The 15,629-nt window shown below is 36.6% G+C and overlaps 1 protein-coding gene across 1 annotated transcript in view; it reads right to left on the reverse strand.

Moving 5' to 3' along the window:
• Positions 1-5,167: 5,167 nt before the first annotated feature.
• ctnna2 (catenin (cadherin-associated protein), alpha 2) overlaps positions 5,168-15,629 on the reverse strand; it is a 508,039-nt gene continuing 497,577 nt past the window's right edge. The window contains exons 17-18 of the mRNA XM_081360997.1: positions 8,056-8,190; positions 5,168-6,130 (exon numbers count right to left, since the gene is read on the reverse strand). Of these exons, the coding sequence (XP_081217123.1) occupies positions 5,843-6,130; positions 8,056-8,190 (423 nt within the window). The 3' untranslated portion in view covers positions 5,168-5,842. The remainder of the gene's footprint in view (positions 6,131-8,055; positions 8,191-15,629) is intronic.

Raw genomic sequence — 15,629 nt, forward strand, 5'->3', positions numbered from 1 at the left:
ACCTTTATCTTTACCCCGATAGGTTGTTTTACTAATGGACTTGAATGTAAAGCTCCCCTAAGAATTGGTTTCAATAAGAGTGATAAGACAGGAAATAAATGACATTCTGATAAGAAGCCTTGTATCTAATTTATGAGAATATATCATCGCCACAAATACAAGGCTGTAATCTAGTGGCGGCGCATCCGCTCAGGAACTGAGAAGCTATCAGAGCTGTTTACAGACTGTATTTCTGTTCATAGTACACTGGCAGCCCTGAAAAACCTGTTGATTTTAGTGTGTACTGGTAACTCACTCACAGGTGCCAAGAACGAACCCAAATAATAGACTCTCTGTATAATGGAATCGTGTCCTACTGCTTTTGAGCAGATGGGTTTGAATGAATGAATGAATGAACTAGCAGCTCTAAGGCATGGTATATCCATATGGTCTCTTTAAAAGCCATTTTAACCCATTTAGAGTGTGATGTTAAAACCAAGATGGGTGACCCGTAAAAAAAATCCTCTTTATATGTTGCTGTGTTTATTAATGATGTATTTTTTTAAACATAATTTTCCGAATGTCAAAATGGAAAGTGTGATGCATCAAGTAAAATCACAAGAATATGAATTACTACCAGTAACTCTTCACAGTATAGTTACATTTGTGAATGTTTGTCAATGATAAACAAATACTGTAGATAACTCCAAATGAATAATTTTAAATGAATATAATAAACAATTGTATTCATTTTTAAAACGTGTATTTTTCAGCTGTCTTAAGCATTTAAGTAGCTGTTTTTGTATCTTTTGTATAGAGGCCCACATTTTTTAATTTAGTAGTGAAGTGACACTTATTATAATGCAAAATAAGCTAATGTTTAAGGCTAATCCTTTCTGTTTAATATGTAAAAAATATTTATATTTATTATAGAACTGCATATGATGACTGAAATAAAATATATTGATGATAATCAGTACATTAGGCATTATAAACTAACCACAATTTAATATTTAATGCATTATGAATAAACCTGAAATAATTCAAATAAATTAAATGAAGAAGAAAGAAACAGTGATTTAATAATTCATTCATCAGATAGTTAATTGGTTATGAACTGGTTGTCATAGTGAGACCTTGGACATTAGCACAAAATCATAGTTTACAGATTATTCTGGGAAAATGCATCTACTAATTTGTAGCATTGTGTACACAAGACATAATGGAAACACAGTCAACATCTTTGTGAAAGCGCTCTTTTCCATATGAGAAAGCAACATTACAGAAATTAAAATAACATTTCCTGAAATAAACTGAGCAAATGCATTAGCAAACATTCAACTTAGAACAGAAACATGTTTAAACCAGACTTCCGAGGATGTGCTCAAAATGACTGCTTACTAAAATGGGTGGCCAAGGACATTTTTTACCAAGAAGCTGAAAGCAAAGAAAACAAAGAAAAGTCGTGACATGGTTCTCAGTTGGCACTGGAGTCCACAGTGGGAGAAGAATGGTTCTTCTAGTTGTCTCAAGGACTTGCCAGCCAGAATTGTGGTTGAGTTGAACTTCCTGAGCCTGTGAGAACTGTATGTTCCACTTCTTTTGTGTGTTTAGTGGCATTAGTACTCTCTCCTTTTCAGTTTTAAAAAGAGGACTTCATGCTGTGGCCAATCACAGGTCTGTAAATGTCAGGTCCATGGTGCTCAGATTGTGGTACAGTATAACAGCCTTTCAACCTTGTTTTTCCCTCCAATCATGGTAATGATAATTTAGGTAACTGCTTCTCATGGCTTCCGGGCTTATTATTTGCAGTTTGACCGAGGCTCATTTAGTCAGAAAACACTGGGAGCACTGCTTTTCTCACAGCTTGGGTATTTTTACCGGTTGCCCTTAAAATGTTAAAAAGGGAGATTCAGTAAAGTGGTGCACTGGAGCTTGTATAGACATTTATTTTGTGAAGGGAATATGGGAAGACTCTTAAGCAGCCTTGAGATTTGGCCTGGCCTCCATTTTTAGATGTTGGACTGCGATATTAATGCAGTACCCGGTGTTACGTTTCCCTTAAATGTGTTATGTCGTAAGAGGTCTACATTATACAGGGCTCTACTTGTAGTAGGTACAGTGCAGTTCATTTGAACATCAAAGCTTTGCTACGAGCTGCATATTGTATTATAAAAACAAAACATGTGAGTGATTTGATGAAATAGTAATTGAATCACTCTTATGAGGTACGGATGTCTGGAGAAACATCTGTGAAACAAGTTGGCCATTAAATATGCAACAGCATATTCAAAAATTCCTTTTGTATGAGATGGCAATGCTTTAAAGAGAATTATCATGGCCTGAAGCTCATTCAAGTACTGCCATTTAGCGTGCGTGAATCTGATTGAAATCTTCATTCTGATTTTGTTCTTTTCCATTGTTTAGGTGAACTAAAGCTATCTCATCTGAAACCACTATCTGACCTTCATGTATAATTATATTTCAGTTGAAGAGTTAAAGGTTAAGTGTTCCCTTTTTTGATGTTGAAATAATTCCTCAGTCCCATTGCAACATAGGGACACAACTGGCCTGGTTCTGAAAAAAAATATATATATATATTTTGCCTATCACAGCAATGAAAAAAAATTCTGTCAATTTTTGACAAAAAATGTTCCCCCCTAATAAACACAAATCACAAATTATAGTATTATAGTAAATGATTAGTAATTCGGTAGTCTCTGCCTCAGACGTCATGCCCACAGACCGTTGGCTGAACATCTGTTGCATGTGGAACAAGTCATTATCTGATTGGTTGAATTCTACAGGATTTCTGAGAGACGTGTGTGTCGGTCTGCCTGGAAACAAAGCCGCTGTGAAGCCAAACCCCGTAATGAAAAAAAAAAAGAAGCTGTCTTGTTTACAACTGTGACAATATGCGCTTATCAGGATCAACTAAATGCTGGATTTTCAAAAGCATGTAAAGTTCACAGCCCCACTGTTACAGTAAACTTGTACAACTTTCTTGAATGAATAATTTATTAGATGCATGTATGTTTTTTGTGGACACATTGATTTTCCATTTTCACGCCCCCTAAACATGACGCTGAACAAAACAAAGTGTGATTGCTTGCTTGACATGTCAGTCAGATGGCCTCTTAGGTGGTCCTTGGCCATGAAAGCAATTCAGTCACACTTGTAGCAGTATAATTGCACAAATAAGTCCTGAGAGATACTAGAAATGCATATTTAATGCATTGTTTACTGTTACCACTATTGTAAATACTTTCTTTTTGGGAGGGCTCTTAAAAGCCTGACATTAACTTATTTTTTCTGACAGCTGCTTTTGAAGTTTCAGTTTATAGCCACTAGCGAACAGTGTGGGACTGTTCGTTCTTGCAGTGCAATCAGCCAATCAGAGTGAAAACATCATGTTCAGAGTTCTAGCTCTTGAGTCATTATGATGGGTGGCACCATAACTGAATCGGTTTTCTTGTGGCGATGCCAAAAATCACACTCTTCACCTCCTAGATTTATGTGGTGTATGCTGTATCTGATGCCTGTTTGAACACAGAACAATGTTTCAAAGTATTCATGTTGTATATTGTGACATAGGTGGTGGCTAAAGGAGATTTTAATTAATCTAAATGTCAGATATTGGCACAGCAGTTTTGCAGCTAATCCTTTCATTAGGCAAAGGTCATTGTATTAAAACCAGAGAAATCAGCACACATGAAGTCAGGAGGGGGTCACAGTGTGGCATTGATGTACTTACCTTTTTGTCATTTAAAAAAAAAAAAAATCCTGTTAACAAGGGTTGGACTCTGAGCCGGAGGCTTGTTTCTCTCGTCCTGGTCAGCAAAATGTAACCCTGAGATAATTACATAAAAGGAACACTGAGGACCTTTTTGAGACACCCACTCAAACCTGTCAGACCTAATATATGTTTTGTACAGACTTTTTAAAAAGTCTGTTTTTCATTCATTCATTCATTCATTCATTCATTCATTCATTCTATTTTTTGAAGAAATTTTTTTTTTCTGTGATTTAAAGTTGTAATGAAACAAAGATGGCAACAGATGTTTTCAGATATTTCAATACTGCTTGGGACTAAATTGGCCCGCTTTTTAGTGTATAAAAGTATACTTATAAGTATACTTAAAGTGTAACAGTAGTATACTTAAATGATACTGATAGTTTACTAGTCAAACTTTTTGTGAACTTACAGTATCATCAAACTAATAGTTCACTATGCATTATTGTTGCACTTTAAGTATACTAGCCTACTACGTTCCTATTTAGTTATTAGTTTTTATACTTGAAATATACCTTTAACTGTACTTTATGTAGATTTGAAGTAAATTCATATCTACACTATGGACTACACAAAAACCCACATACTCAGAATCAGGAGTTTCCTTTATAAATCAATATTTTAAAACAATGCAAGTTTATTAAACATAATGTAAAACGATGTTTAATATGCTACTCAGAGTAAACATAACTACAAGCCAAGTATACTTAGAATACTTAATTATAGTTTTAAGTATACCTCTATCAAAAGATTGAGAAGTAGTACAGGCCAAGTATACTTTGAACTATACTTGGCTTATACTGACAGAAAAGTCTGTGTAATTTTAAGCATAGTTCTGAGAAGAACATAAAAAGTAGACAAAGTATACTTTCTCATTTTTAGTTTAAAAGAAGTATACTAATACCACACTTGAATAAACTTATTTTTTTGTGAGGGTAGTCCTGTCGTTTTCACAGAAAAAAAGAGGCATATGCACAATGGAAATTGTTCACAAGTTCCATAATATACACTTAGGAAAAGGATGGGTTTTCATTTCATGCTGACTTATTTTCAATACTTAATACTTAGTGTTCAGTCAGACTGAATCATTAAAACCGGCCTTATTTTCCATCTCAAAGTTTGCCAACAACAGCAAACTTTATTTGTGATTACGTTGTTCACCAAAAATGTGTATGGACACAGATAAGCAATTTCAGAACACTGTGTGTGACAAACACAAAACTTGTTTGGTGATGGATATGAGCTTGATAGAAGATATTGCATGTCAAACACACAGTAAGTATTCATTAATTAGAAAATGTGTTTGCACCATTAAATTCAGCACATCAGGTACTGGTACGTTTGCTAAAACATGTAGTTGAATGGAACAGATAGGAAAATAACTCGACTCGGCACACACAGTTGCAAGGTTTATTAGAGAATCAGGGCTATAAAGGTATGCAGGATTCTACTAGTCTCTGAGCAAACCACACAACTAGTCCTTTTCTAAATGTAATACTATAGCAAACCTGGCTGCCATGGTTAGTGATACAGTAATATAATTAAAGAAATGGATTTTAAATGGAAAAACTAGTGCATTAGGTCACCATATGGATAAATTGGAAGAAGGAAGAAAAATGCCTCAACATAAGTTATTCCTACTTATGTAAATACTATGGGTCATTTTCATTTTAAATAATAATAATTTAAAAAAAAAAAAACATTAGGAAGGAAAGCAGCACCTCTGCCTCGGTTAGGGCTGACACTACTATACCATAGATTATATTCTTTAATATCTCTGTGTATATATGGCCAGTCAGCGAGAATGAACACCACATGAATTGCAAGTACCGCAGCTCACACTGTAAACGTCTCCTTCATGAGTGTTTCTCATTTACAGCGAAATTTGGTTTGAAGAGGATGGGGTGGCCAAACCCTCCAACTCACAGACATTTACTGGGCACATACACACACGTCGCTGCATGGCACAAAATACAGCTCCAAGAAAATAAGCCGTAACAAGGCGAGGAGAAAAACAAAATCAAGAGAGGAGGAGGAGAAGGAGGAGTTTTGGGCATCTGTGGTGCAGAGTTAAAAGGAGTCCATGGCCTTGAATTCACTGAGGGCTTGGACGGGGGAGATGTGTTTCTTCTGCGAGCCTCGCCTGACACGGGTCTGGCACTCCTCTGGTTTCTCTCTCTTCACCAGGGGTTTCTTCTCCGGGGCCTTCATACGCCAGGAAACCACAGGGGAATTGACTGCTGCTGTGCCGTAAACCTTCTGGTACTTGGTGGAAGCTACATAGGAGGCCTTGACCGTGAGGACCACGGCATTCATCAAGTTCTTGGCTGCCTGGATGAGGGATGTAGCACTGTCCAGCTGAATATGGGACAACGGGGAAGAGAACATTCCGATTAGTGCCTGTATTTAGTGAACTGTTGTTCTGTCACGAAACCTGCCGCAGACTGATAGGTCCTTTACATGCAATTTGCTAGAAGTCACATTTACTTCATGATTGGCCTCTGCTGATTCTGCAGTCAGTGATATTGCTTGCTCAACGTTTAAATAGTCTGGTTCAATGTTCACTGAAACCTAGTCCTGCAGTGTGCAATCAGAGATGCTCTGAAACCCTCCACCTCCCCCAGCTCCACCTGTCTAGAACTGCTACAAGATGTGTGTGCCTATTCATGCAGCAGCAGCATATCTTACAAGCTCACAGCAGAGTATATATTGGCAGTAGCAAGTCCATAATTGCTCTGCAGCAGTAACATGTGTAGCAGATCTAGTCCACCAAGACCAAACACATTTTTATAACCATTAACATGCTAAAAATATCCAGAGTTGTCATGATTGTAATATGACTATGTATGGAATTAAGGCGAGACACGGCAGGCAAAAACATTGATTTTTTTAGGAAGTGGTCAGTTTTGAGATTTTGGGCAAGTTTGCTCCTTCAATATGTGTTCTTTCAAGCTGCTACTGTATAAAGAAAACGTATACATTAATTTTATTACATTTTGTTTACTTGCGGTAGTAAGTTTCTCCCGAATTTACCAAGAAGTTAACATTCCAACGGGACTGTTTACTGAAGTCTGTCATGATTGGTATTGTTGTAAAGCTCTGATCCTCCTGCACAACGCTCTGTAACCCAAATATGGGCATTTCCTTTCTATCAGTAACCAATCGTAAATGTCCAAAGGGGGATTTAAAGTTAACAACGATTTCTCATTTAGAGCTATTTAAATCTTTAAATGCCGTTTTCTCAAAATGAGTTTTTTTGTCATTCTCCAGTACAAATATCTCAGCCTATGTAGCACATGTGTACACCAAACTTTCCAGTTATACACTTAGCAGTATTCTGAAGATATTTTCAGAGGGTTTTGTTAATAAATCATTCCTAGCCTGATTTATGTGACATTTTAATCAAAAAAATATGGCGAAAATCGATTTTTTTTAAGGTTATGGACAGTATATTTTGAGTTTCTAGGTAATGAAGGCATATATCCTGAAATCCCTCTGAAATTTATTTTTCATCTTGTGTGTAAACAAAACGAAAAAACAATTTTGCACCTGGCTTTATCATATGTTCAGATCTATCTACCGAAAATATAAGCAAAATCGTGCATATTTAAAGAGAAAAATGCAGAATTTGCATAATTAAACATACAAATTTCAAAAACTTGTAATACATTTGTTTTATACTTCTGTAAGTACAGTAATCAACTGAGGAAGTTTCATGGTGATATCTATTATTTTAAACTTTTACCCTATTCACCTGAAGTCTCTCACCTTAACTATTTATGAACTGTTTTGAGTCAATGCATAGCATAAAAAAAAAAAAAAAAGAAAAAAAGAAAGTGCTCTGAAAAAGAATGAAATGTTTACATGGTTATAAATGAGCTATGATGGGTTTTTGCATAATTGAGCTACAGTCCAAAATATGCATGGTGCTTCACAGCTGTTTTGGAGCAAGCACATAGTTGAGACCACATCTGAGACCACTTGTTGTCCGGTTAACATGTAGATGCTGGACAAAACCCATTATGTAGATACAATGTTTAGTCCGTCTTCACAAAAAACAGACTGGTATCATTTTAGTCAGACTAAAGCCACGATCACATTTTCAGCACACAAAATGGTTGTAATTAGACATCAGGCTCTGTGGCATCTTTTTAATATATAAATACAACATTTAATAATACATACAGAATGTAAAAATATAATCTACATCCTGAAACACTGCAAACCTCATGTACATACGTAATTAAATAGCATCATAATACGTATGGCCAGAATCATCTTACCCCTGAAACAATGAGTTCTCCTCCCAGGTTCTGAACCTCAGCCTTGACCTTGCTGCAGATGTTGAGCTGGTGGCAGTAAAGGGCGATTCTCTGGAGGTATGCCAATAAGTCCTGCTTACAGGCTGAGTCCGGACACTAAAAGAGATGGGAATACATAGCAGAGACTTGACCTTTACATATTCACTGTGTAGAGCAAATATGAGGGGAGGGTGGTAAAGCGATGATGACTGAAGATTGTAACAACATTGGCTATCGAATCATTCGTCGTTGGTTTGAATTAACAAATTCAAATACTCTGTGTTGCTAAAAACATTTCTTCCTGAATACAAAAGCTGGTGCACTTTGAACTCGTGAGTGCAAATCAGGCTTTGGCTCCAGCTAGTTGGCCAATTGACTTTTACGACACTAATTTCACCTCAGAGACATTCCGAACCCCCCCTTTCCCCTCTCTGGACCACAGAGAGATAACGAAACTTGAAACTTTCTACACACACACAAACACACACAAACATCCCTTTGTGTTTAAATTAGGATAGAATATACTTTAATTTATGTACAAATACATTAGGCATGTGTGATTTAGTTTGGCTTTATAATAGAGGTGTGGTTTTGAAATGTATTCTTTAATCAATAGTGTTTTAGTAAGAGAATGTTCAACAATATTCTCTGGCAATTGCCTTCCCCCCACTTTGCTGTTTTATTGCCTAAAGGAATGTCCAGCAACAAAGATTTTAGGAGTGGAGCAGTGTTAATCTTTAACCCTACTTAAATCCTACATTTTCTATATGTATAACCATTGAAGAAATATGTAAACCTGAATGTAATTTCTCTTTTCCACGATTGTTCTTCTCTGTGATGGGTTGTTGTATTCTTGTAAACCTTAAAGGAATAATGTTTCAGATGTGCACCGTTGCAATCATAGATATGCCATGTGGATCTTTTTAAAAAGTCTAATTTTCATTCCCACTTGTAAATGCACATCACATTTTAGGTTAGTCTTATTCCCAGTTTGTTAATCGAACTTTTAATACTTATCTTACAGAGTAAGAAGGTACTTCTAGGCCGTAGCTTTTAAACATACCAAATTTGGTCTTGAATTAAACCTCCATATACCCGTAGGAAAGATATGGATACCAAATTATGATAAAATGCATTTTACTGCAGTTATAATTGTTTAACGTAGAAATGGCATGATCCTAAGACTGCCATAAAACATGCAAATCAAACTCATAGTGAGACAAAGAACTTTTCTCCCGCCTGGAATTTCGCATTCCAATTGGCTCAAGCCCCAGGGAGGAGTGAAATTCCTGTGCCCTAGAAAAGCGGTTACACTCCGCGTTCCGTTGAGTTCTGTTCTGTATTTCCTTTCGTCTTGTTTTTGTTCCTGCACTTTCACGAACCCGCCTCGTCAGCGAGAAGACCTTATGGCTCCCTTTGGGAGCGTTTTCAATTTTCTTTAAGTCTTTTCTTTATTTTCGTCTTCGGACTCCATGAAGCAAACGCAGCAGACAACTTCAACTCAGAGAGAAAGACTCTTTCGAAAACCCCGCTACCGCGCTCACCAGAAGACACAAGAGCGCGAGCCCGGCTTTCTTAAAGAAACACACGCACGATGGTCTTAGGACACACGCATGAACTCTGCGTTCTTCAGCAACAAAGAGAACCATTTTGCAAGATAAGTTTATTGAACTTTTAATGTGATTTGATTCCTTGCTGTCTCTCAAAAGGTTACCTGTGTTTTTGCGATGAGAGAGAGCATCTCGGTGATCTCTCTCATCCTGAACTTTAGTTTCACTTTCTCCCTTTCATCCTCTCCCTATCTCATCTGTTATCCGTTTGGTCTTGTAATGTTTTCATCCGTATGTTTCTGTTGTAAATATGTATTTACTCTGTGTATACTCGTAGTTTCGATGTAGTATTAGTCTAATTATTAAATTCCATATGTCCTTGACTGACTCTGTTTTAATTGCCCATGTTACTTAGTCCCTGAAATGTTCGATCTTAGCTATATGCTTTACCTTGGCTACGATTTAAGTAACCTAATTTTAGTCTACAAACACCGAGAGTGTCTTTTCAAGGCCTGGAAAAGATACTCTTTCTCGTGTTTGTAAGAAGGATAATTTTCCTTGAGAGTTAATTTAATCTTACGTACAATCTGTTCGCTGGACAAACAGATTGTTTGATAACTAAATTAATTCCATTAAAGTTATCCCATAACTTCGAGCTGAAATAAGAACAATTGATGTATTAATGACGAACCATAACCCGTTATGGTAATCGTTCATATATCAATCTAGTTCAGCTGCGATAAATTAATGTAACTGTAACATACAAAATATTAATCATATTCATGATTAATTATTAAAATTCCCTATAGATCATTTGAGCTAATATTAATATTAATGTACGACCCATTGTTTTTACAAGATGAAATTAGTTCCATCTTGAAGATGACTCAGGGGTTTGTCATCATCACATATTGGCTAAAGCCTGTGGTTGTAGACTTGTTCGTAAATCTCCAGTTATCATCACAATTGTTTATTTTGTTAATAGGAACACTGTACACATAAATCTACAGCACAAGAGTAAACAAGCAACATAAGAACTTTTTACCCCTGAGGGTTTGAATAAACATTGTATAATGGACACCAGCCCATATCACAGTAAACGAAAACTTCCTTCATTTCCTTTAAATGTTTTGAAGCCAGTGAAGAGGGGGGCATGGACTTTCTGATTTCATGACACAGCGATTGCTTATCTCTTGAATATTAATTATGTCATGATGATGTTGCTGGGTAACCTTCCTGCAGTCACAAACTACTCAATATTCAAAAGCCAGGACTTTGGAATTATTCATTATTTGCTTCTGTTCACATGATTTAACTGACTTTCACTGATAACTATTTGAAAGCACACATATCCTAAATTTATCAGCATACTTCTGTCCTACAAGTATATTTATCTGGAGATCTGATCTGTAGCATTTTATCTTCTCAGCGACATCAAAACTGTAATTTGAGCAGTCATATTAATTGTCAATAGCAGAATGGTCACCGATAGATATAGTTTCAATCTACCAATGTCCATCTTCTGCATTTATATGTAAGAATGGCTCCTATTTTGTGTGCTGTTTCGGTCTCCCCTTCGAAGCAATATATCAGCATGTCCCATTTAACGTTATGATTTTTTGGATAAATAATTTAACACACAGCACCTTGCATGCTAAGACACAGCGGTTAACTCAGTGTATATTGCATATAGCAATAAGCCCTGTCAGAAGTTGTTATATAGTTTTTTTCTCCCCTAGCTTTCCATGAACTTTGAGTGAAAAAGACTGATGAGACACATTTAATAACTGTTGAATCTGCTTTATCTTTGACACGGCTGAGCAGCTGTAACGTCGTTAGTGTTTAGCGTTCAAGTGTCTCTCTGCAGGAAGCAACCTCTCGCTGTGCTGGGGCATGGCAAGGGGGAAATGAAAAAAAAATGGAGAACCCTCTTTTCTCGCCTCCAGGGCCCAGCAGCTTTAGGTCTGCGATGTCAAGTGCAGCAGTTAGAGGAGTTGTAAGAATGTGTTTCTGAGGAGGTCTGACTGCTGTCATGACCACATTCACCAATGCAACCCAACCTGGCAGCCCTCTACGGCAGTGGTTTTGCAACCCAACAAAATTGTTTACAAAAAAGTAAATAAAACTGTCTTAAAATCCTTTAAATCGATTAATATCAGCAGAACTGCAAAGGTCCACCAATGTGGCCAATAATTACATTTTCCCAACAAATTGACATTGAATTTGTCAAATTCTGTGTAGCCAGGGTCGCATTTTCTTTTCAGTTGTGTCCATGTCCAGTCCATGTTAGTTAATCTGTCATTTGGTAGAATGTAATCAAATTAGACAAACTTGCAATAAAATGCATGTTTGATTACTTTTAATTAGCACTGTTTTTTGACAACCACAGCCGTAAGATATTCTATCATTTTTCATGTACCTCATCGTGCACCAAACCATTCATCGCACTATATACATAAAATAAAGCATATCCTTTGATGGCTTTTGTTTCTAAATTGTTTTGTCTTTTCCAGCATTGGGGAGCAGCTTGATTATTGAGCACCCGGTTCTGTTTAACACCGCCTACTCAGAGATTCTTTCTGAAATGAATGCGGTCCCTTGATGCGTCCTGAGAACCCCAGATGGCCATTAGATGTAAATACTGTGTTAGTGGGTTTGATAAGGGACAAGTCGAGCCACCTGTTCAGACTACCTAATATACACAGCATGCATGTGTTAGATTTGGTAGTAGGGAGAATGGATTGCTGCTATGGGAGGAACACATTGACCTAAAGGGAGGGGTGTACTGGAAAGCAGGAACTGTCTGGCCATCTCCGATGTGCTTGTACACTCGGATTACACACTGATCAGCAATTTGATCAGGTTCCCCCTCACTATTCTCCCTTTATCTAAGAGAAAAGAAATACTGCAAGAAAACAACAAAAACAACACGAGGCCTGGCCAGTGGTGACACAGCAGGTTTCAGGCTTCTCATGTCTTTTAGATCAGTGTCCCAGTATTGATGACAACAAAAGGATAATTCCTATTATGCAGAACCCTTTTGACAATGAATGCGCTAGTGTCAATTTAAGGAAATGTGTCTCTAAAGAGGTATACAAGACTGGTCAAGTTGATGCAGTTTATTACATATAGCCCAGGGGTGTTCAATGCTCCTGGAAGACCAATCTCCAAAAAGTTTAGGGTTACACTTTATTTTAAAGTGACGTAGTTACATTGTACTCACTCAAATTACTGAGTAATATTAATTAACTACATGTACTTAAGTAAGTTTAGGGTTTTTAGTTAAAATTATGCATCATTTACTGTTATTACTAGAGTAAGTACATGTAGTAATGTGTATCTATGCCACCTTAAAAAAAAAAGTGTTACCAAGTTTAGCCCTTAGAACAGGGCTGGGCAACTCTGGCCCTCAAGGTCCATTTTCTTGCAGAGTTTAGCTCCATCCCATATCAAATACAACTGCCTGTAGCTTTCAGATTAGCTTGTTCAGGTGTGTATTATTAGATTTGGAGCCAATGGTGTGTTCCCTAGTCGTCCTGGGAAGTTTGTGTTAATTAATTGTGAAGTTGTAATTAGGACGTCAGATGCGTTCAAGTCACTTTGGCCAGAGCGATATGGTAATGTACACTTTCTACAAAAAAAAAAGAAAAGAAAAAAAAAACAAAATCATCAAGATTGTTTAACTCTAGTACTCTACTTTTACAAATTGATGAATAAAGAATGCACATCAAATGTGTGTTTGCTTTTTTATGTTTCTATTCAGTTTTAAGGTGCTATAAATTAAAATTGTACATATTCTATTGTAATTGTGTGGTACTATCATATTTTGTACATGCAACATAACTAGATTTATTTAAAATACAAAAATGAACACAGTATAATGCATTACAAAAGTATTTTTTATGCCTTTATTTGGCCTTGTAATGCACCTTATAATGCATTGTATGGTCTCATGAATAATTACAACCAGAGTTACAATACGAGTTAAAATACATTACAATACTTATGTTGCTATTTATGAAAGCATAATGCGCTGGCAAACAACCAATTTCAGATGTACAGTAACAAAGAATCTGCAAATATTATAATGCATTTTAACTTTGGTCACAATGACTTCTACGTTATAGTGTACATTATTGACCTTTATAATGCATTATACTCAAAGGCTTTAAGTGTTACCAAAAAAATCATGAATTTCAACAAATTTGTCATCATTATTGTCAGATGCTGCATCTGCATTAATTTCCTCACTGACTCACTCTCTGCAGGAAATGTGGATCTCTATGGGCAGAGTTGCTCAGCCCTGGCATGTAAAAATGAACCATACAGTATGTAGCAATCCTGAAGACCCTGGTTTTGTGCTGTGGTTTCCCCACAAAAACATGCATGTGTTTGGAAGATATCATTAAGGATGTGTCTTTGATAAGGGATATTAGGTAAAGTGAGAAGATTTTTTCTATGGTAAGATTGGCTAATTAGTTGTTAGTATAGAGCAGTCCTTTTGAAGTAGAAGTTAATTAAGGAGGTGGAGTCAAGTGAAGTAATCAGTGAACGAGTTCTTATTGAGCTGCCATCACTGTAGCGTCACTCCAACAGTGGAGTGAGCGACAAGCAGTGACAACACGCAGCATGCTAGGCTAAGTCTTCTTTTCTCTCTTAATTCTCTCTTGTTTCCTGTCATGTTCTTACACTACTTCCCTGTAGCATATCACAGGTGCAAGTCTAAACATGTCTGCACACAAAACAATTGCACCACTGGTTAACTGTGTTCTCTTGGTTGTTACACATCATGGTCTGTCAGTTGGCCAGCAACAAAGTTGTTGATCTCCAATGACGGCTTCAAGTTGTGAGATCTCACAAATCATAAATAAGTGTTTGTTTTTGCTTTGTAAGAGTTGTACAGTTTAGCATATGAGAGTTGTACAGTTTCTACAGTTTTCTTTCATAGACCCTCGAGTCTCCAACACAACACGATTCATCTACACAGTGAGTATAACCGGTCTTTGAAGCTCCTTAAATGTAACCGATCTCACTGCTTAAAACACCACAAAATAAGCCTCAAAAGTATTATAGCGGGTTCATATATGATTTCAATGGCGTAAAAACCTAATGGTTGTGCATTTATTTGTCCATTAAATTATAGCTGTCACAGTATATGTATGCATTTGTGTTAGTTACGGTAGGCTTATAAAACCATATATGTTTATTTTGTTGCATTTAATGGTAAATTGCAGAGTGCATTTGTGGGAAGCTTTGATATTTTTAACTCAATGAGAGCAAAATAAAACTGAATCAGAAGTCGTCGTCATTCTCTCTTCTTCCCCCTCCAACCCGCAGCTTAATACATCTTATTTGTAGCATTTTTCAAAACTCTGGTGAGAACTAACTGGTGCTGAAACAGCTGTTTCATGAACCTTTAATACTCACCAAATTCACCCCTCACTCTGACCAATCAAGCATTATTTGAACCCTATTTACCCCTAAAGGGTGCATATTAGTACCTTTTGTACCATTTTTTTTATTATTTTCTGCTCTAGTATCTGCTCTTCAATCAGCCAATGAGGGCCCATGTCACACATCTCTTATTCTCACTCCACTGGCTTCCTGCAGCTGTCCACATCAAGAGAATAGATAATCTGGAACAGTTCTTAATAAATTGGCAGTTTTTCATTGGTAGCCATTGGTTTCACAAGGTAGCCAAGAATCTATTTTCAAATCAACCATATGAGCAAATAACACTAACGTGTATGACTTCCATCAAAAAATAAATAAATGAATAAATAAATGTGCATAATATTTTACGAGAACATGAAAATGCACTAAATACAGTAGCAGGAACAAGCAAAGACAGTGAATGGTATAGTAGCTGCCATCAAGACTCATAAGCATATCCTTAGCTTTTCTTTACTTCACAAGGGGTACAGTTGATTAAACGTTAAAAAGTGTCAGTCAGCAGGTTCTGAAGATGGTGCTCATCTAATAATAAATTCAACACCTCATAGGAGC

Source organism: Scardinius erythrophthalmus (genome assembly GCF_964197995.2).
Source record: "Scardinius erythrophthalmus genome assembly, chromosome: 3".
Lineage (NCBI taxonomy): Eukaryota > Metazoa > Chordata > Actinopteri > Cypriniformes > Leuciscidae > Scardinius > Scardinius erythrophthalmus.